Source organism: Lycorma delicatula, chromosome 3 (genome assembly GCF_047948215.1).
Source record: "Lycorma delicatula isolate Av1 chromosome 3, ASM4794821v1, whole genome shotgun sequence".
Classification (NCBI taxonomy): domain Eukaryota; kingdom Metazoa; phylum Arthropoda; class Insecta; order Hemiptera; family Fulgoridae; genus Lycorma; species Lycorma delicatula.
Genome location: NC_134457.1, coordinates 183,908,961 through 183,931,186, shown reverse-complemented (window position 1 = coordinate 183,931,186; position 22,226 = coordinate 183,908,961). Strand labels below are relative to the sequence as shown.

The following is a 22,226-nucleotide window of genomic DNA, read 5'->3' as shown; positions in this document are numbered from 1 at the left end:
AGTATAGCGTATAAATATGTATTCCATTCACCAAAAGTACAAGGTTTTCAATATGTAAGTTACTTATAAGAAAAACCATACAAAAATATTTATTGACTCCAACTCTTAAAAATGATGTTATCAAAATAAATGCCGATATACAACAAACATTCCATGAAAATTGCTTGATTTAAGCAAATTATAATGATATATCACTTTTTCTAAGAATATAAGTTCAAAGTAAACTAAAATCAATAAGTTTTCTTTTTTTGTAAGAGATGAAGCAAACATTAGCAGGTACTGTTTCATGTATTCATTGAGATGTAAACTAAACTTGAATTATTTCAAGCTCTGGTAAGAAGGGCACTCAAAAGGTTATCTAACTCTCTTAGAGAGAGTAGAAGGGAGTAGTGTCATTTTTATTTTTCAATATAGGTCCCTTGCATTTTGATACACTTGCTCCATTTAACTTACACAGAGGTTAAGCTAGAGTAAAAAATTTTTATCCTGCTTCTCAAAATACCCTGAAACAGTTGCTTTCAATTCATCATTGTTAAGAAAACATCTGCTCCAAAGGTTTTTCTTGAGGTTTCTGAACAAGAAAAAATCACTGGAGGCCAGGTCTAGACTGTAGGGAGGATGAGAAAGTTCTTGAAATTCACACTTCCTCAAAGTTTGCTTTGCAACGTGTGTTGAGTTGACTGGAGCTTTGTCATTCAAAACCAAGAAACCTTTGGTTAGCTTTCCTCGTCGTTTTTTCTTTATTGCTGCCTATAGCTTCTGAAGATACTAAGTGTAGATATTACCAGTGATAGTCTGCTTGTGCTTCATGTATTCAATTAACAAAATTCCCTCACTATCCCAAAAAATTGTGGCCATGATCTTCCCAGCTGATGATGGCTGGATCTTGAATTTTTTGGGTGTTGGCGATCTTTTGTGTTTTCACTGTATGCACTCTTGTTTGGTCTCAGGATCCCAGTAATGAACCCATGTTTCATAAACAGTCACCAACTGTTAAAAAATCCATAGGATTCCTTTCATGCAGCTGTAAGTTCTCTCAGCACTCAACTGCGCACGACATTGCTTCTGATGTTGTGTTAGGTTTCATGGGACCCATCGGAAACTGGATTTTGTCATGTGTATTTTTATAATGGTTCCTTTGAACACCCCGCATTCTGTAGAAAATATTGCAATCCCAACACGCCTTCCTTCTATAACCAATCTGTCAACTTTCTGGCAGATGTCGGGTGTGGTTGCTTTCACACATTGCCTTCCACTGCAAGGATCATCTTCAATGGACTCCCTGCTCCACTTAAGTTATTTGGACCAAAATTTCACTTGGTACTGTGAAGGCGCATCATTACCATACACATTCACCATCACTCTATGGATGTCCTTTGGACATTTCCCTTTTTTAGTGAGAAACTTAATGACTGATCAATGTTCCAATTTCTGCAAATCCATTGCCATAACCAAGTTACTTACTTCAGAGGACTACTGCATCAACACTTGTAAAAGAACACCCCCCCAACTCTGATAAAGTTCATTTTAAAAAAATTTAGTACTAAAAAAAATCCTCATGAATTACAATAATATTCCGTGCCATCAACCGCATATTGCTGAACTGCACAACCACTGCAATGTTAACTATTAGAGTGGGAGGGGATTTTAAGCAGAAGATGCCATGAAAATAGAGATGAGAAGTAAGCTAGTAATTAGAGATGTAAAGAGATATAAAGTAAGTAGAGATGAGGTTAACATCATTATTTATTTGACGATCCCAATTCAGGCAGACTCAGTTCTAAAAGTAGTTTTGAGAATGAAGGTACTCCAAAATGTGTCAACTATAAATATTAATGACAATGCTAGGAAGGGTAGAAATAACATTAAGTAATTAGTATAATCCTAGCGGAAATGTAAATATTGAGAAAATTTTTAACAGAATATAGAAAATTAAAACAGAAAACAGATGGAAAATTACAGGAAATAACAAAAAGAAATAATCAGAATACACTGATCTCCACTTGTAAACAGAACTGTATCATACTTCACATATTTAACATAAATTATTGTAAAAATCAACAGAATTTACTATCTTACAGTATCACTCAAGCCTTTGTTTTTTACAGAAGATGACATGAGAAACACTGAAGGAATAATTTCAAAATAACTTTAATCAGAACCCAATTTTTTCATATCATTACATGGTAAATAGTAATCAAGAAGTATATTTTACTACCTTCATTCATTAGCCTACCATGTTAACATTATAAAAAAATTATTTGTTAACAACAATAAGAATAAACCTCTACAAAAAAATAACATAATTACGATTAAAAATTACTAAATCTGCATTTTTTCACTAGTTACCTTTTGGAACAACTGTTAGAACATGTTCATAGTAAATATCCTCTTTCATCAGTTGTAAATAAGGAACTGAATCAGAAGTAATGTAATCTCCAACTGCAAAAAATCCTGTAAATAAATATTAAAAAAAAATCAAAGTAATCCCACAAATTCTTTATCTACTATGGGTAAAAAATTAAATGGTTAAAAGATATTTAATGAAGTCACATAAAGTTATCCGTAGAACCTGCACTATTCTTCAGATATTTTCTACATGTTTGTGAATGGTCATCACAAACAGTTTTGGGTTCAACTGTGATATTCATGTCACAAAACTGATTTCTGTACTTGATTACTTTTCAAGTGCATGAAAATAAATTCTAATATTTCAGTTAAGATTTGAATGAAAGGCTATCCTGCTAATTTTTAACATGAAAGAAATAATAAAACTTGAAGGAAATGCAGACGAGAATTTATAATTTGAGTTATTTGTCATGGATTATCCAAATTTAACTCTACTATAATTCAAAGGGATCAGTTGACTGGTTCACATTCATGAAATCTTATATCTGCAAAATATCATGAAAATATCTGTACTGGTACAATTATTATTATTTAAAACAATATGTACTAGTGTTCCTTAGGACAGTTACATCTTAGTTCCTAGGATAATAATTAGTATTTATGAGTATCCAACAAACCCAATGGATTTGTTAGTGTATTTTTAAACTATGACTATCTCTTGAACCTCTCAATATAAAGATAATCTAATCTATTAAGATTTTTACAATCAATAAAAATAACCAAAAATTCTGAACAAACCCTGCTTTCATGTAATGACTATTTTCTAACACTTCAGTTAAACTACTCTGATTTTACTTAAGTTTGGTGCAATTCCATTAGGAAATAATTGTTATTATTCTTTAAATCTTCAATAAATTACTTCAGTTCAATTTATATGTCATCAGTTTTGCATATAAGGTAATAGGAATATTAAACCAAGTTGACAAATGTTTTCATAAGAATTTTCTGCTATTTTATTTTTCTTCTACCACTATCTCATTATTATTCAAATTAATTTCATCATTAATTAAGTCAGTAATGTTTCTCAGCCTGCTCATTCTTTTTATGTAGCAAATTACACAGTATATTGGAAAGCATTTTTTTTCAGGCAACTGTGTTTTTTACAAATAAATAAAGAATGAATGAACCTTTTAAATATCACTTTGTTAATTTCTGAATTTAATATAAATTATTTACATTTTTATATAAAATGTTTATATTTTCATATTTTAATATGGGTGACTCTATTCCTGTTTATATCAAAGTACTTTTTATCTTTCACATTTCAGAAGTCAAAATTATAAATTGGTTTAACAATCATTTTAATATAATTATAATACTTATTTCATAGTATTTTAGATTCAAACTAATCAGTGACAGGAGTCTAATTTTAAAAAAAACTGAAATGTTTTATTATTTAATATAATTTTCATGAAATAAACCTAAGGATGTTTTTGAAACACAAAGAGAATCTCATAAAGTAACATGAAATATTGTAAAACTAAAGCATTTCTTTAAAATTTATAAATTTTGAATTCATATAATATTTTTCACAATTTCAACCCATGATGACAGTGGCAAATCCAGAAATTGACAGGATAATCACTTCCCATATCCATATTGTGTCTGAATGATTTTAATGTACATATAAAATAAAACCAATGTTTTAGTTAATATTATTTGAATAAAAGTCTAGAGATCTATTTTCAATTAACTTACAGAAGATGATGATTTTATAAATGGGTAGTTAAACAAAAATAATCATGGTTTGACTCTCCTATGTCAAGATATTTTTATAGTTAGTGCGTAAACAAGAGCTCAAACTTAAATACTTTTAATTCTACTGGAAACAAATAGCTATTTATAAAAAAATTGTAATACTTATTATTAATTTAAAAATAATAATTAAATAAAATTATTAAAACTACTTTTATAGTGAAATTGTAATTTAGTGTGAAATAGAATTACACTTATTGGCATATAATAAAACAATTATTCAATTTTTTTTTATAGATATCAGAAATGTTTAATGCAAAACACTATAAAGAGAAAAGTTACGTACACAGTTTGTTTTTTTTAACGATATTGGCAGTCATAAAAATTAAAATAAAACTTTGAAAGTTTTATTTTAAATGTTTAACCCAAGAATTTTCTTTTCACTTACTTTTTTTTTAAAAAGAAACTTAAGAAAGAAACAGCAAACTAAGAAGAATGTGATGGGTTTATATACTCTTAACTACTGCCAATTTATCTTTACTAACCAAGCAATCTCCCTTCATCTCTTTTAATTTTCTTCTCATTCATGATATGAATAATATTACAGTTCAAGTGAGTGTAGCCAATTATTTAATTATTATAGAAAAAAGAAAAGGACAAAAATATGGCAGCAATAAGGCTATTTTTTCCACTGCTTCCTTAAGGCATCTAAGCAAATCCTACTAAAAATTAATTTATGATTTTTTTCCATTCTGGTGGCTATGTAAATATTCTCTACATTTTGGATAATATCCCCTTTGTTTGCCCTTTAGTTACATTCTCCTTCATGCAAAATAAGTTCACAGTATATCCCATATCTAGCATGTAATAATCAAAGTCATTGTTTGATTAAATAATTATAAAATGTAAAATTGAATGTTGTTGTCATTTGTAGTATAATTAGATCAACAAGGGATGTGTATTACAATTTAAAAGTAAAATGTTCCTTTAGTATTCAAGTTAATCCTCTATTATTATTATTTTTTTTAATATTTGATGTGCAGTTTTGTATTATCATTAATTTTGCTTAGCTCCTCCCTTCTCATTAACTCTTAATAAAATTATTTATTTATTTTATTAATCACAGTCAAATATGTTATCTATTCTGAAGTCATTATTAAGATCAATCAGTATTATATTCTTGATAAATGTAATTCTACATTTTCTTTGTACAAGTTCTGCATTATTGTTATTTGGTTAAATACTTTTTGTAATCACATCCTTTTCTTTAATGTGATTCATATAGGGGAAAAAATGATTTTTACATAACTCGTAGTTTAATTACATATTTTTTTATTGTAGTAATGCAATTAAAAATTTTTGGTTTAGTGTTTAGGTAAGTGTTATGAATAATAGGGTTTTAATATTTACTATTTATTACTATAGAGTAAAAAAATTTGCCAATCAGTCAGAAAGCTTAAAATGTTGAAGAAGTTATATTAGAAAACATACCCTTTCAAGGAAACCACTCCATTAAAGGTATGCAAGGACATCCCAACTATCAGCAATTAAAATTATGGCAGAAAATGCTTTAGTAAAAGTTTCCGGAATAATAGTCCCCTATTCGGATCTCCAAGAGAGTACAGTAAAAGATCTAACTCTAACAAAGCAGAAACCAAAGAAACAGACAAGTAGTTAATTAGGAACATGGAATGTCCATAGATTACTACAATGTGGAAAGCTTGAAAACCTAAAACTAGAAATGAATATGAAACTAGATTTTCTTGGAATTGCAGAAACAAGATGGCCAATTAAGGGAAATTTCTGGAGTTAAGGGATATGTACAATACAGTGGAAGAACAATACTAGTCAAATTAGATATCAGACCTACTGAAACTGTGATAATACAAATCTGTATGCTAACCTTGGCACACAGTGTTGTAGAAATGTAAATTGCTTATGAAGAGATGAATAAAGGCTTGGAAAGAGCAATTCGAATCACATAATTTTTGGAGAATTTAATGCTGTTTTGGGGAGAGCAGTAGTAGTCGGACTGTTTTGGTACAGAAAATGAATGACCCTGAAGAACGTTTGGTGGAGTTCTGTTCAAGATACAAACTGGTACTAGCTAATGCTTTATTTCAGCATCATCCACATAAATGTTAACTTGGAAAATTCTGGAGACCTAAGGCAATACCAAATAGATTATATTTTGGTCAGAAGTAGGTTTAAGAATCAGGTCAAACACTGCAGGGCATATCCAAGTCCAGATATTAACAGTGACAACATGATTATAAATGAATGTAGTTAAAATTTAAAAGACATGAGAAATAAAGAAGAAAGTAAGTGCAAACTGAGGGCCCTAAGAGGTTCATCTGCAAAGAGAGAGTATGAAAGTATAGTGAATTATCATGAAGGAAATGTGGAGAAGAAATGAGATGCGATCAAAAAGGATTTATCAGAAGCAGCAGAGGTGCTTAGGAAACCAAAAAAATGCATGATTTGAAATGAGTGGATGATGAAAGAACTGATCCAAACGTACATGGGAACTAAAGAGAGCAGAAACAGAGGAAGTTAGAAGGGAATATAGGAAAATAAAAAATGTTATTAATAGGAAAGCAGAAGACCCAGAGAGGCAGCCACCAATAGGAGCGATGCAAAGAAGTTGATGGACTAATTAAAGCTAACAATGTAAAAACAGCTTATACAATAGTAATGAATTAGCCTGCAAAATTTATGAAACTGGCATAGTACCTAATGATTTCAAAAAGTGTATTATCATCCCAATATTAAAAAAAACTCTCAGCAAAGAAATGCAAACAGTACCATACAATAAGCCTGATGCCCCATGCACCAAAAATTCACACAACAATAATCTTACAAGGACTAGTAGGAAACGTGCAGGGTACACATTCAGAAGATCAGTGTGGCTTCAGGAAGGGAAGAGATACACGAGAAGCTAGCCTTGCTTAAGATACATAATAGAGAAGCTAATAAGGAAAATTTTAATAAGAAACACATTCATTGTGTTTATTGATTTTAAAAAAGCATTTGATGGAGTACAATGTGACGTTTTGTTTAATATAATGGTAGGAGTTAATTGCCAGGACCATAGCGTGATGTGGAAAGTATACAAGGATGAGGTAGCAGCTGAGAGATGTGAAATTCACCAACAGGAAGCAAAGATAAAGATAGGTGTCAAGGAAGGTTGCTTACTCTCAGATATGTTGTTCAATGCATATTCACAACTAAGGATATGTGAATTTAGAGAAAATTTAGGCGATAGTAGAGGAGTAAAGATACATGGAGAAAATAGATGTATTACATTTGGTGATGATGTAGCTATACTTATTGAAAATGAAACAGATTGTAAAAGATGATGGGAAGCAGGAATGCCATATTATCCAAATATAAAATGAAAATAAATACGGAAAAAATATAGATACAGGTAGTGAGCAGGCACGATATGAAAGCTGATATAGATATGAATGGACATAAATTAGTGTGTGAAGGAATTCACCTATCTTGGAAGCATAATTACATCAGACGGGTGAAGGTTGAAGGACATTATTATAGAATAAAACAGGCAAAATTAGCATTCAATAAGAAAATTAAGATATTTTTCACAAACAATATAAACATAAAATGGAGAAAGCAACTGATGAAGATATTTGTATGGAATGTTTTTTCTATTTGGCAATGAATCATGGACCATAAGAGCAAAAGGGAAAGGAAGAATAGAACTTTTTTTTGAGCAGTAGTGCTAGTGACAGATGTTGAAGATTTCATGGAAGGGGAAAATAACCAATGAAGAAATGTTACGAAGGATTGATGAAGTGCCATGTCTATGGAGCTTATTAAAGAAGTGTCATGACACATGGATAAGATTAAATGTAATGATTTTAATGGTATATACATCGGTAAAACCAACATATCTTTCAAAAAAAGGTTTGCAACGCATTTTAATACATAGAAGAACAAGAAGAGAGGCATTTCTAACATAGCTGACCATCAGCTAAAACATACACTATTACCAGTTACAAACACAACTTAGAAATTTTAGAAACAAGCAAATACAGTAAAAAAAAAAAAAAATCTTAGAAAAATACTAAATTTATAAATTCAAACAAACACGTAAAACCATCAAACAAGTAACTTTTAAAGACAATATTTTGATTAAAGACAGAATAAATTATAACTATTCACATAACATCATAACGTAATTCACATCCAACTGATGTTTATGCTTATTAATCAAAAAATTATTTATATTCTCATTTGTTCATTTAATTACCAATAATTAATTGACATTACCAATAATGTCATCAACTGATGATGCGAGTCATTCGCGAAAGTACTTTTGGAAGTTTAATAAATCAATTCTATAACTGCGTTTTGGTGTTAATTTAATTTATTCAATATGTAATATTATATCAATTAACACAGCAGTAAATATGTTCGTAAGTATTCAAAAGTATTTGAACTTCCAAAAAATAAAAAAGAAGAATACATATCTGTATAGAGAAGACACATCACATGTCAGCTTAAAGAAATAAACATTCAACATCTTTTCCTAATCTTTTCCTAAAAGCCATCATTTAATATTAGATTTGAATTCTGTATAAGTAAGTTCTTTATTTCATTTGGCATAATGTTGTAAAGTCAAGGAGCTATTTAAAGGTAAAACCTACAAAATGTCTCTTTATTTCTTTATTAGTTTTTTGTGGTATGAAGTTACCGAGTTATCGTAGGTTATGTAATCTCCAACAGTAATTTTGTTGTTTTTGTCCACTTTTGATAAAAAAGATTTTTAAGACCTTGTAAAAATACAGGTATCTTAAGGGTAATAAGTCCCACTGTTGAAAAATTGGTAACAAATATTCAAGATGAGGTTTCTTAGAGATTGTCCTGATTATATATTTTTGTTCCACAATCAAGAATGCATTACACTGTGGTAAGCACCACCCCATAACATTATGCCACATAGCAATCTGCTTTCAATTAAAGCATAGCAGATTTCATTTCAGGGCAATTATTGCAGATGAAAAGTGTTCAACACACTTATACAGGTTCTTTTTTAACTTTTGTATATGAGCTGCCCATCTAACCTCATTATTCCCAAATATTCCACGCGGTCAGTTTCATTGATCCAAATAAAATTAAAACCACAAGCTATACAGCTATTTGTATGCATTTGTAGGGCCAATAGTTCCTCCAAATTTGACCTCAATTTAAAAAAAATTAACTTGGTCTTTTCTGTATTCAGCCACAAAGAGTTGTACTCAAACAACATGCTAAGCCTCCAGAGATTGTCATGGATCATCTTACAAAGCTCACTTCTTCGTTTGCCCTATAACTAAAAGCTGTGTCATCCGCAAATACTGTAATAGTACCATTAAGAACACATCCACATAGATTGTTAATGTATACTAAAAAGAGCTTGCTGAAAGCGCAGAGTACTGAGGGATACCACAGATAATGCAGGATTTGTTACTCAAAGAATTTCCAACTTTAACTTGCTGGGTCCTTCTGACAGAAAGCTAGCAAACCAGTTTTCACAGATTCCTCCAACAACTGTATTTCTTATTTTTTATAAAAGGAATCTGTGAACAACAGAATTGAAGGCCTTTCTTATATCCAGAAATAATGAGCAACCTTGCAGTCACTGTTTATGCTGTTACAAATACCAGAGAAGAGATTTAGCATTGCATCTTCATATCATGGCCTTTCCTAAAACCAAATCAATTATTATTATAGAGATTTGTTTTACTTAAAAAAATATTTAAACGGATCCGCATGAGCTATCCAGTTGCTATCCTAAGAGAAAGACTAGTATATCAGATATTTTATTATTACAGTCTTTATTGAATCTACTCTAATTTAATCAAGTCTACTTTACTAAATTTTCTGTTTCTCTTTTGTTGTAGATGTAAAAAACATTGACAGACTTGCATTTTCAAAACGAATGTTTTATAGCAGTTTTGTAGGGTTTCATTTCTGTTTATTTGTGTACGATGAAAATGGTAGGGCTATATTCAGAAAGTGATTATTAAATTCATTTACAATGCAGAAACTGTCAAACGTTATTCAACCATTGCTATCTTTAATTTGGTTTATTTCGTTGCTTGGTTTATTTTTACTGATAAGTTTATTTATGATATGCCAGCTTTCCTTTGGATAACTCTTCAAACTAGTCAGCATTTCATTGTAGAATCGAGATTTAGCATTAGCTATTTCACACTTTACTTGATTGCATAGTTTTTTTGTATTTGTTTAAAAATTTAAATTTACGTGGTTGATTATTCCACTTTCTGTATAAATTATTTTTCTTTTCCATTTTGGTTAGAAAGTGAAAATTTAACCAAGGTTTTTCATATTTTAATGAGGTGGTTTTTTTTTTATATTTTTCCAATATTTTTTTTACTTTTTATGAATTTTGAATTACCCTTTTAAAAGTTTTTAATAATGCATCAAAAAATGTATTTACATTATATCTTAATAAATATACAAATATGACCAGTTGGTTTTGTCTAATTTGTTTCTAAGGATAGGCACATCAATTTTTGAAAAATCAAATTAACCATTAGTAGTGGGGGAAGCTGTGTCAGGGAGTAATTTAGTGTAATGTAAAGAAATCATTGAGTGGTCAGTTATTCTGAAATGATGAAGAATTGATCTGAAAGCAAAAGGACTGTCCTCTGCCAGTAAGTGATTGGAACGAAAGAATAGATGATCCAGGCATGGGAGAAGAGTATCCACACATATACATAGGTTCTTCTATGCTAGAAGTGAGATCAAAGCTAGACATTACAAATCTGTATTCGTCCACCAAAGAATTTAATTTTAAAATATCAATATTTATATAACCCGTTCTTAAGAGATTAGAGGCACTAATAGAAACTAGATAATCTTTTTTATTTCATTAATAAAGTAGTGGCTAGCTGTATAAAGTAATAAGACAAAATTCAGTATTTGCTACTTTAAAATCAACCTTTATACAATCAACAGACACAAAGATCAGTTTGTTAAATCGTACATCAATATTCTTTAGTATAAACAGCTATTCCACCTGATCTATAGACACTGTTACAATTTGAGTAACAAGTATGATTGTCAATTGGATAGCAGTTATTTCTTCCCTATAAACCCATCTCTCTGTTAAAACTACACAAGCTGATAAATTTTCTAATCTATTAATTTCTATCAAAAACGAATCAAGGTTTTCCCTTATAGTACAAATATTTTGAACTATACATAGTGGTATTTCACTAAATTACTGGTAAAAAACTATTTAAATATATTTACTATTATAATGATGAATAGAAATAAGATACATACACACATGATTTAGGTTAAACAACGAACATCATGAACACTTTCAAGTTTAATTACCAGGTCACCATCAGTTTTTCAAATTAAGATTGAATCATTTCTTTTCTGTAAGTACTTGTAGTCTTTATCGGATTTTGCTTTTCTTGTTAGTGTAAAGACTTTTCTTTGCTTTTGGCAAAAACTTTCATTTAGGTACAGAGAAATATCAGAATTCAAAGCCAAGTGTCGTGTAGAAAAACCATGCTTCACACATCTCTTTTGCAGCAGTTCATCCCTTCGATCCTTCACAAAAATTTGATTATTATTGCTGATGGTCTGTCGTTGTTCCACTTTTGTAGTCTTATGAGAACAGTTGATTTTGTTTTCATCGATCAGATGGTCTAAGGCTAGACTTACTGAGTTGACAGTGTTTATTACATCCTCAATTTTGCCATCGGAAAGTTATGTAGTTCAAGACAATTCACTGTAGAGTACTGCTCTATGGACTCCCTTTTTTGGAGTTCCACATTCTTATTTTTTTTAAAGTTAATTATTTCAACCCCTTGATCTTCAATTTTCTGAAGGCAAATACTTAACTGCTTTTCTTGCAAGTTGAGCTGCTTAAGCATAGTCTCGTTATCATCATGACACCTATCTAACAAGTTTCTGAGATCTCTCTCCATATGCTTATTTTCTTCCCTCATTTGGTTCAGTAATTTCACAATTTCACCACCATTGAAGTGTGGCTTTTGTCTGCTGAATCTTGAAGCATTATGCTTTTATGCTTTTCTTGTTTGTTACACATATCCACTTTTTATTAATTCATTAAAAAACTGGATTTCTTCTTTCTTTAAATTCACGCATACCACGTGGAGAATTTTGTGACAGGAGTAGCACATAATATCGGTGCTAATACTTCCTCTAGTAGATTTGTTGCAGATACCAGATGGCATTTTTGAATTTAATGTAAAATAACCGAGCACTAGTATAAGATTTACCAATGAGGAAAATATCAAAAGTTAATAGACACAGATCAAACGTATTAATAACAGTACTTTTTTAATGATACACAGAGATAACTTTTTTTCTTCATAAAGAATATTATCAGCACAGCACAGGCTTAACGGAACATAATGGTATTCAAAGTTGAAGGTGATCGATCAACTATTATTTCACAAACAATTTCACTTGATTGATGATAGAAGGTAAAAACACTTGCAATAAAAAATGGCAACTGAGTAAAGTTTGACATTGGTATTAAATAAAAATACATTAGTATAAATTATTATAACATATATGAACAATAACTAATAATATAGTAAAATCACTGCCTCACACACAATTTTCTACAAATACCAAACGAGCTGAGTAAACAAAGATAGGCAATGAGTTGGACTGCAACACGACCGTATACTTCGAGTTCTGATTCGATACTGTATATATGTCTGTTTTGCATCACACAACAACCAACCAACTGATTACTTTCAAATTTGCAGGATACATTAATTTTATCACAGGGAAGATTTTAAGCCATCAACTAAGGCCCTAGCTCTCTTGAAAGTTAAAATATTAAAAATATTCATCAATATTTCTTTGCTCCCAAGGAGGGTGAAGTTGTGAATTAAAGATATCACAAGCCTGCAAAAAGTTGGAGTGTGGAATGTTTTCTAACTTTTGATAATTGATTCCTATGTATCTTTTAGCACTAAATTCAAAAACAACCTCCATTTTTTCCATTACTACAAGATTTTCCACAAATCACAAATTTTAAAATTTGTAAAAACTTGAAAAATTGCAAAAACGTGATAGTATAAGCTAGAATAAAAGTTTTCTTTTTTTTAAATAAATTAATATAATATATTCACTTTTTTATCTTATAATGCATCCTTAAAGTAAAACAGTTCAGTGGTCTGAAGGGGGAGGGTCTGAATTAAGTTGACGAGACAATGGGAAGGCTTGGCTGACAGGTTGTGACAAGACTTAACAAGATGTAACATTTTTATTGACAGCTATCTTAGCTACTCATGCCCTATGCAACTACTATCAGTGCTGTTTCAACCATCAGCATGCATAAATCATGTTTTATCCTTCCTCCGTGATCAAACGCAATATTGTTAATGGAAAATACATTTTTTAGGCCACAAAGCAAGTAAACTTTCTGTTTTCAAAATGACTTAAAGAGGCTGCAAAAATTCTGTAGATTCTTTTTGTTACATTTATGGTGAGTTAATGATGGAAAGGCAAAAAAAAATATAACAAGTTTAATTTGAAAAGTTTACTTCACATAATTCAGAGTAAAAATAGGAGATCAAGACAAAACATGGGCACCCCACTATGTTTGCTACACATCTGTTGAAGGACTTAGATGGTAGTCAAAGGGTGAACAAGAAGCATTCAGATTTGGAGTTCCAATGGTGTGGTAAGAACCACAAAATCACACCAGATTGTTACTTCTGTTCAAATGGTGTTCATGGTTTCAATTTGAAAAAGAAAAAGAAAACCATCTATCCAAATATGCCATCTCCTTTACACCCACTTCCTCATGGTCCAAAGTATCAGTGCCAATTCTACCAAAAAATTTATCTGAAACAAACTGTTCCACAAATGATTTAAATGAAGATAACATTGAGGAATATGAAGCCAGAGATAGCTGTGCACCAGAGCTTTATTCACAGTCTTAACTGAACAAATTAGTTACAGAGTTATAGCTGATCAAAGAAAATTCAGAACTGCTTGGTTCGAGGCTTAAAGAGAAGAACGTGCTAGTTGCTGGCACTTTATTTTCCTGGTTCAAGTACAGACAAAAAGGATTTTCATCCACATTTTTCAGAAGGAGAATTGGTTTTCTGCACTAATGGACGTAGGCTTTTGACGTGATTTAACATTCTGTATAAAAGTACAGCTTGCAGACTATTCATAGATTCGTCCAAAAAAAGCCTCAAAGTTGTCCTTCTTCACAATGGGTATACATATCCATCAACACCTATAGAAATTTCTGTCCACTTAAAAGAGGGTAACAATTAATTTGGAATTCGTTCTCGATAAAATTAAATATGACAATCATAAGTGGATTATGTGTAACAATCACAAAATAATATCAATGCTCCTAGAACAGCAAGGAGGGTACACAAAGTTTTCTTGTTTTTTGTGTGAGTGGGATAGCAGAGACAGAGAAAATCATTGGATAATAAAGATTAGCCAAAAAAGAGCTTCATTAGAACCTGGAACCACAAATGTGCTCTGAAAAGTGCTCATAGATCCAAATAAAGTTTTCCTTTCACCTCTGCACATCAATTTAGGCTTGATGAAGCAATTTGTCAAAGCCTTACCTGAAGAAGGTAAATGTTTTAAATACATCTGTGACAAATTTCCAGTCTTATCAACCGCCAAGATAAAAGAGGTTGTCTTTACTGGTCCTGACATTAGAAAACTTCCCAAAGATTGTAATTTTGAGAAACAAATGGAAGTTGCAGAAAAACAAGTCTGGAGGAAAGGCTTTAAAGAAGTAATAAAAATGTTTCTGGGCAGTAAGGATTCAAACTTCAAATCAACCACTGAGAACATCCTGCAGAAGTACAAAAATGTAGGCTGTTCAATGAGCTTGAAGGTTCACTTCCTAAATTCACATGTGGACTATTTTCCTGAAAATCTGGGTGCTGTTAGCGAAGAAATGGGTGAGAGATTTCATCAGGACATGAAAGAAATGGAAAGGAGGTATCAAAGAAAATGGACTACTGTGATAATTGACGATTGCTGGATGTTACACAGAGATGAGCCCTATAGAGAACGTAGAAGGAAAGCGCCAAGCAGAGTATAAGTCATCCAAAGAAACTTTGACACATAGAATAAAACTGTAAGTATTTTACATACTTCATCACTAAGGGTAGGTGAAGCGAGAGAGCGGTTTCCAAAGGTATGATGTACCTCATAAAAGTTAATAAATAAAAATAAATTAATTTAAAAATATACTACAATAGAAATTAGGCTTATTTTATTAAGGGATCAATGACCATCCTTTCTCCTCTTCAGACTATAAGAATGTATAGTATAAGCCAAAAAAGTGAATATAATACATTAATTTATAACCAAAAAATATATATATTTTATATCTATTTTATTGTAGCACATTTTTGTAATTTTTCAACTTTTTACAAATTTTGAAATTTGCAATTTGTGAAAAATCCTGATGTGATGTAAAAAAAATTAGGGTTATTTTCAGATTCAGCAATAAAAAATGCATAAGAATTAATTATCAAAAACTAAAAAACACAACCAGCTTGTGTATTCATTAAGGAAAAAAATAGATTAATCCTTTTACTTCATTATTATATTTCTGCCACCATGTCAAAGAAATAAGTTATGAATTTTTCATCACCAAAAAAGGTGTGTGTACTTTAGTTACATGTTACTATTATTCTATATTTTGTAATTTAGTTTTTTTTTCAAGTTTCTATAAAGCCTGAATACTATAGTTATTATTTATCAGTATCATTATAAAAAACATGAGAATAATGTACAGTGCGGGAGTCCACTGGGTAGATGAGAATGGTGACCAAAGCAAGCTCTGCAGGTCCCCTGGCAAATTGGGAATGGCAAGCAAAGCAAGCTCTGCATCTATGGAGTAGAGTCCTTGGTCCTGTGGAGCCCCTGACTTAGCTCCTGGATTCACCTGGGCTGAACTGAGCTCCAAGAGTCCAGGTTCTGGCTTGACTCGGTGTATAATATACAATGTGTATAAATACACATTTTTATATGCAACTATATTTACACATCAGTAAATGCATTTACATTATTGTATTTATGATATATTAATGCAAAATCAAGAACTTGATTGAATTTAATTCAATATATAACAAGATAACATAAATTATCCACCATCACTACTGCAGATTTATATATATATATATAAAAATGGGAGAGAGGTTTAATTAGTTTCTGCATTACTCCTTAATATGGAATGAACCCTTTATCTTAATTGTTTTACTTTAAATATTGACACACTCACGCCCTTACTTTAACTGACACAGCATTACTTTTAAGTAAGAGTAATTATGAAGTAGTAACAGAAAATCACTATAAGACCTGGTTAGTTCCACTGGCATCAAGGACACAAATTACAGATCTCCTCATCTTCAGCAATAAATTATTAGCTGCCATCTAGACAATTTAGAGAACAACTACAAAGAAAAAGGATAAATATTAAATGTGCCTGATGGGTACCCACATCCAGCACATCTTTATTATGTGCCGGGTGTGATTCACATCTTTATAAAGTGAAATTCCATAGGAATCATACAACAGAGGGTAAAAAGATATTATTAATACAAATTTCTTATGTAAAATGTAATTTCAAAGTTTAATCTATAAAACAAATCAAACTTAATTTTATGATTTGATATTATAATTTATATATTTAAAAAGTACTAAATATCACTGAATGGCCAGAGGTCTTAGAGATGTAGTTAGTATCTCAGCTACATATCAGTTGCACCTTCATTCAATCTCGGCAAAGATTTGATTTTTTTCTTTATCGTCATCAAAAAAAATATTGTCGTATGTTTGAGGCAATAAATAAAAAATCAGTTTTAAAAATAAAAATATACCTCCTTGTAGACGTTCAATACCGAAAGCAAAATCTCCAGTTTTAGTATGTTTTTTAAGATATTCAAAACTTTGATGCTGAAATCTGTTTAACAATATTTTGGTATTAGATTCTTGAGTAAGACGAATTGAAAAAATCCAAGCAGCATGCCTTGCTCCCCAGGGTAAACTACTATCAACTAAGTCTTGAACAGTTTCAATCGGTTTGTCGTATCTGGAAATGAAATAATTGTGTTAAATTTCCGTGTTTTTTGAGCTATATAATCTTAAAAAAATATTTGCCAGTACAACAAAGTGAAATAAAATTAAACACAAACATACAGAAGAATTTGTTTAACCATGTTAAATGGAAATACGTGTCCACTTAAATGTAATAAAAACTCAGAAACAATTAAACATTGATCTTATACAATAAAAGTTTTCTTATAAAGTCTGAAAATACTCAAAATGATTTAACATAAGTAATATAAAAAAAAGCTGATTTGAAATTAGTTCTGGTAAAAATTAAATTAAATAAAAAATGTTTTATGTTCAGTATTATGTACAGGTTTTATATAAATTTATCTATTTACTTTCATTTTTTCTAAGCATACAAAAGCTCCTCAAATAAATTTATTTACTTACAATTAAATACACTATAAGTACAACATTTATAATGTATATTCTTGTATTTTTTTTCTTTTTTTTTTACCAAGCACTTGATTTGCTTGATACTGTTCTCCAACTATTTCTGTTTCTGTTTCGATCCCAAAGTATTTACGACGTCTTACATGTATAGTTGTAATTTCCTTCATATATTTTAATCTTTGTCTTTCTTTACAATTTATACCAGCAACACAAATTCATTTATAAACTTAACTAAATGTAGACGTCAATACATGATCATTGACTTATTTCTTTTTACAAGGTTTTGCCACAAGTTGCTTTCTTTTCTAGGATACCTTAAGTTTCTTCACTGCACTCTTTATCAACACATTTTTTACTTTATCAATGAAAATCACTGCTTTATTGAATTGTAATAAAAAAATTAAAAAAAACAATTAACAAATGTTTAGTTTATTTCAGATAAAATATTTCTATTAACATTATTTATTGCTCTTCTCTTTTTTTTCTAACAAGAAAAATAAAACATTCAATAAAAATTGCTGTAATCCACAAACCAGTATTTAAAGATACACATATCAAGATGAAAATATACTTAAATAAAATAATAAAATCATCCTTTTCTAAATCCTAAGAAATATGTTGGAAAATGTTTTCAATACTATAAATCGGTCTCTTCCTTGCTGATAGTGCAGATGACACTACTGTAAATGCTGTTTGACTTAAAGTGGGTGTGTTATTTAACAGTACAATTGATTTATGTTATGTCTGTTCATTACAAATGTAGTTCATGTTAAATTTTGTACATTCTTAGTATGTTGAGTTCATAACTTTTATATAATATTTGTAAATTATTCTTCTTATGATGAATGATTATCCCATTTTCACATTATCCCATTTTCACAAACTGATTTACAGAGGTTGATACCAATGTTATATGTACAGTTTGTATATCCTTTGTGTCAATGTGTAAATTGGTGGCGCTCGCTTTCTCCAATATAAAATTCAAGTGTAGTCACAGCACTTCATTTTATATATTCCAGCTTTAGATCGCTGTATTTATTGTGTTTATTACATTATGAAATCTTGTATATTTTGTTTATAATTTTGAAAACTGTACAATAATCTTCTTTCTTAAGATTTTGTATCACTGCTTGTTTATGAACAACATTAGCATTATATTTTTTATAATAAATGTGGTTTTGATTTTTTATTTCTTATATTAAATGTTATTTAATGCGTAATTAAATAACAACCTGCATTTTATTATGCTGAGTTCTTGGATATATTGGGTGGTCCATTTAAATTGAGACACATCTATCTCAAAAACTAGACATTTTAAGAAAAAATATTTCCTATTAAAGTTTTCCCATTTTAAGGAGGAAATAGATTCACAACCTATGTTGTCCTTGATAAGGACAAATAAAGGTAATTTCAAAGTCAGCCTGATTTCTTTAAGTAGGAACCTATATTTTTTATTGCAGATTCAAATTCTTTGAAAAAAAAACAAAAATTTCATTTCAGACTTTTTTTTTCTAATATTGATAGTTTTTTAGTTATTCATCTTAAAAAATTCTGTATGCGTATAAATTGATGTCTTTAGTTTCATTAGGTCAGCTGATGGCCCAGCTGATGAGTTACATCAAGCTGATGTTAAATTTTAAATAATTTTGGATTAGCTTTTCTAATTGAACAACCAAAGGTTTTCCAGTTTGTTCTTTTAACAAAAAAAGCAGGTATGAAGAATAATTAGATGATGTTAAACAAGTCTGAATACTAACCTATGCACAGTTAGATTGGATGCAAGCCCGCTATGATAACTAGTAACTATCAGCAAGAACATAACCTCCAGCCACGTTATAATATAGCGCAAAGGTAAAGGAGGCTGTTGAACACCTTTTGCTGTAGGAACTTGCAGTAATAATATACCAATTACTCTTAACACACAATCAGCCATTGTTCGAAATCTTACTCTCCAGTTATCTGAAAAGGCAAACATATTAGAGAAAGTTATTTTTATCATAATTAATGATTATGTGTTCATCTGAAAATGGCTTAAACCTGCAACTTTTTAACCAGACTTTTATTTAAACAAAGATCCTTTAAACTATTCCTATTTAAAAATCCTTTAAACTTACTGTTTAAAGGATTAACAAGTTTACTCCTATATTTATTTGCATCACATCCACCCACACCCTGATTTTTTTATTGTTAAGAAAATTTAATTGATAATAAAAATCAATTTAATTGTAGAGAGTGGATAAAAGCGATCAATTATTTTAAGAAAATTTCTTTTCTTATTTTAAACAAATAACAAAATTAAAAATTTGCCATCTTATATACCTAATCTTTGGTAAGGTAGATATGATTAGCAAAAACATATCATACTGTAAGAAACATTAAAAAAAAAAAAAAAACAACTTGTTTAAAATTTGTATTTTTTAGTCCATATTTAGTAAATTTATACTGGGAATGTCACGTACGTACATTTAATATCATAAATATTAATGGAAAGAATGGAGCAGATTATTTGACCAGATTTCCAATGATTTAATACACCAATATTTAAAACATATTTAACTAGTGGAAGGTTATCAGTATTTAATGGAGGGGAAAATGATTGTTCCGATGATATAGTCCAACTGCTCATCAAATCGGAGAAACTATGTTGAACAGAAACTATATATGTTGAATAGCAGGATTATTCCTGCAATTATAAACAGGTACAATAAAATCTGAACACAGTATACAGTAATTTATCTCTTATTTGATTATATTTATTCCTTACATTTGGGAGAATTTCCTCATTTTTCTCATTTTCTATTTCTTTCTATCAATAATTATTTTATTTATTTCTATTTATATGGAGAGAAGATACTTTAAAAACTATATAACTTTCATTTGTCTTTAATAAATAATTGCGGGTTTTGGAATTTCGAAGTGAAAAATTTTATATCTACATCATTATATTAAAGGCAAAAAGTGGAATAAAGGTAAACATAAAAAATCAAGTAATTCATGAATAATCTCTAAGGTGACTATGAATCACCTCTAAAATTACACAGATCAAGAAGATATAGTAAAAACTCTACATCTTATAAGCAGAATATATATAATTTATTCTTCCAGATTTAAAGCTGATGAGTTATTTATTAATAGAAATTAGAAATTATATGATAAATAATTAAAAATTTTATGTCATAACTTTTAAAGTATTATTATAACTTCACAGTTAATATTTTTTACAATAACCTCGACTAGTTCAGAGACATACTGTCAGCTGAACTGCAATACTTAATAATCATACAAAGGAAGTTAAAATCTGATCAAAGAAATTATAACTTAGCTTGTGTTTGAACTTGAGTCCTATAACAAACACAACAACTGTCATTACATATCAGTCAAATGATGCTGCAGTTAGCTACACCATTTTGATTTATAAAATCTGGACTGGCATCCATATCAACTGGTTTTAGGATTAGTTCCTGAAAAGGATCTGATAATTTTTCATCTATTGTTTCGTCTATCTCATAAAATTTTGTGCAGAATGTCCAAATGCTTAGTACTAAAATAAAATCTGAAATTTTATCATAAATGTAATCATGTAATAAAATATAGGAATAATGATGACGTTCTTTAATAATTAAGCAGGATTTTCAAGTTGATTTAAAACAGATGGCATCTTACAGATCTCAAAACCCAGAAAAATATAATTAAATACAAAAACATCTGAAAAATCATTATATCATGCTTTCAAATTACAAACGACAGTAGTAACGATGCTTAACACGATGTGTTTATGTGAAAATTAGGTAGAGATCACTTAGAGTTTAGAAATACAAATGTATTTAAAAGCAAACAATTACAGCTCCTAGACTGATTAATGAAGGAAGAATAAATAAATAAAAAATAACAATTATAATGAAGCTAAACATATATATATATTTTTAATTTCAAATCTGGGAGATATTGACGACTTTCCTACGCCCTGGAAAGATTCAACTCAGAAATGAAATCAACTGAAATGGAACTAACCTCTCAACTGACAAAAAAATACAGATATAATAAAAAAAACCTTTCCTTTAACCAAAATTCAGACACTATAATACAACCATTAAACGAGAATGTTTATATGCTGCAAAAATGATGACAGTCAAAGGATTAAGACTGGAAAAATAATAAAAATAAGAAAAGAAAATAAAAAAAAAATATTTTATGACCTACATGTAAAATTGTCAAAATATTTTAAGAACAAATGAAGAAATTTTCACCAGTTTAATAAAAAATTATGGACGCTATAAGAAAAAGAAGATTAGGCTTTTAAACGCAATTAAAAAAGAATGGAGAACAACAGATTAACAAAAAAAAAAAGAATTTGTACTTATAAAGCTTAATTTTAGCTAACTGATTAGTTTATGAAGCTAATTAATTAATTAAAGATTTAACCAAGAACTTTAGAACAGGCTGCTATGTCTAACTAGAAAAATATGTAAAGTCTCACCATCTTTATTATTGAACATTTTTAATTTCTTTTTACTTTCAATACCTTAGTTTTTATGAGGTATTGTATTTTTCCTCATTTTAATAAAGTGGTTTACCCATTTCTCTCAGCCGAATATTATAAAATA

General features: G+C 29.7%; 1 protein-coding gene across 1 annotated transcript in view; it reads right to left on the bottom strand.

Moving 5' to 3' along the window:
* LOC142321048 (glutamate receptor ionotropic, delta-2-like) overlaps window positions 1-22,226 on the bottom strand; it is a 96,087-nt gene that overhangs the window by 1,823 nt on the left and 72,038 nt on the right. Inside the window, exons 5-7 of the mRNA XM_075359056.1 lie at window positions 19,380-19,581; window positions 16,998-17,209; window positions 2,350-2,454 (exon numbers count right to left, since the gene is read on the bottom strand). Of these exons, the coding sequence (XP_075215171.1) occupies window positions 2,350-2,454; window positions 16,998-17,209; window positions 19,380-19,581 (519 nt within the window). The remainder of the gene's footprint in view (window positions 1-2,349; window positions 2,455-16,997; window positions 17,210-19,379; window positions 19,582-22,226) is intronic.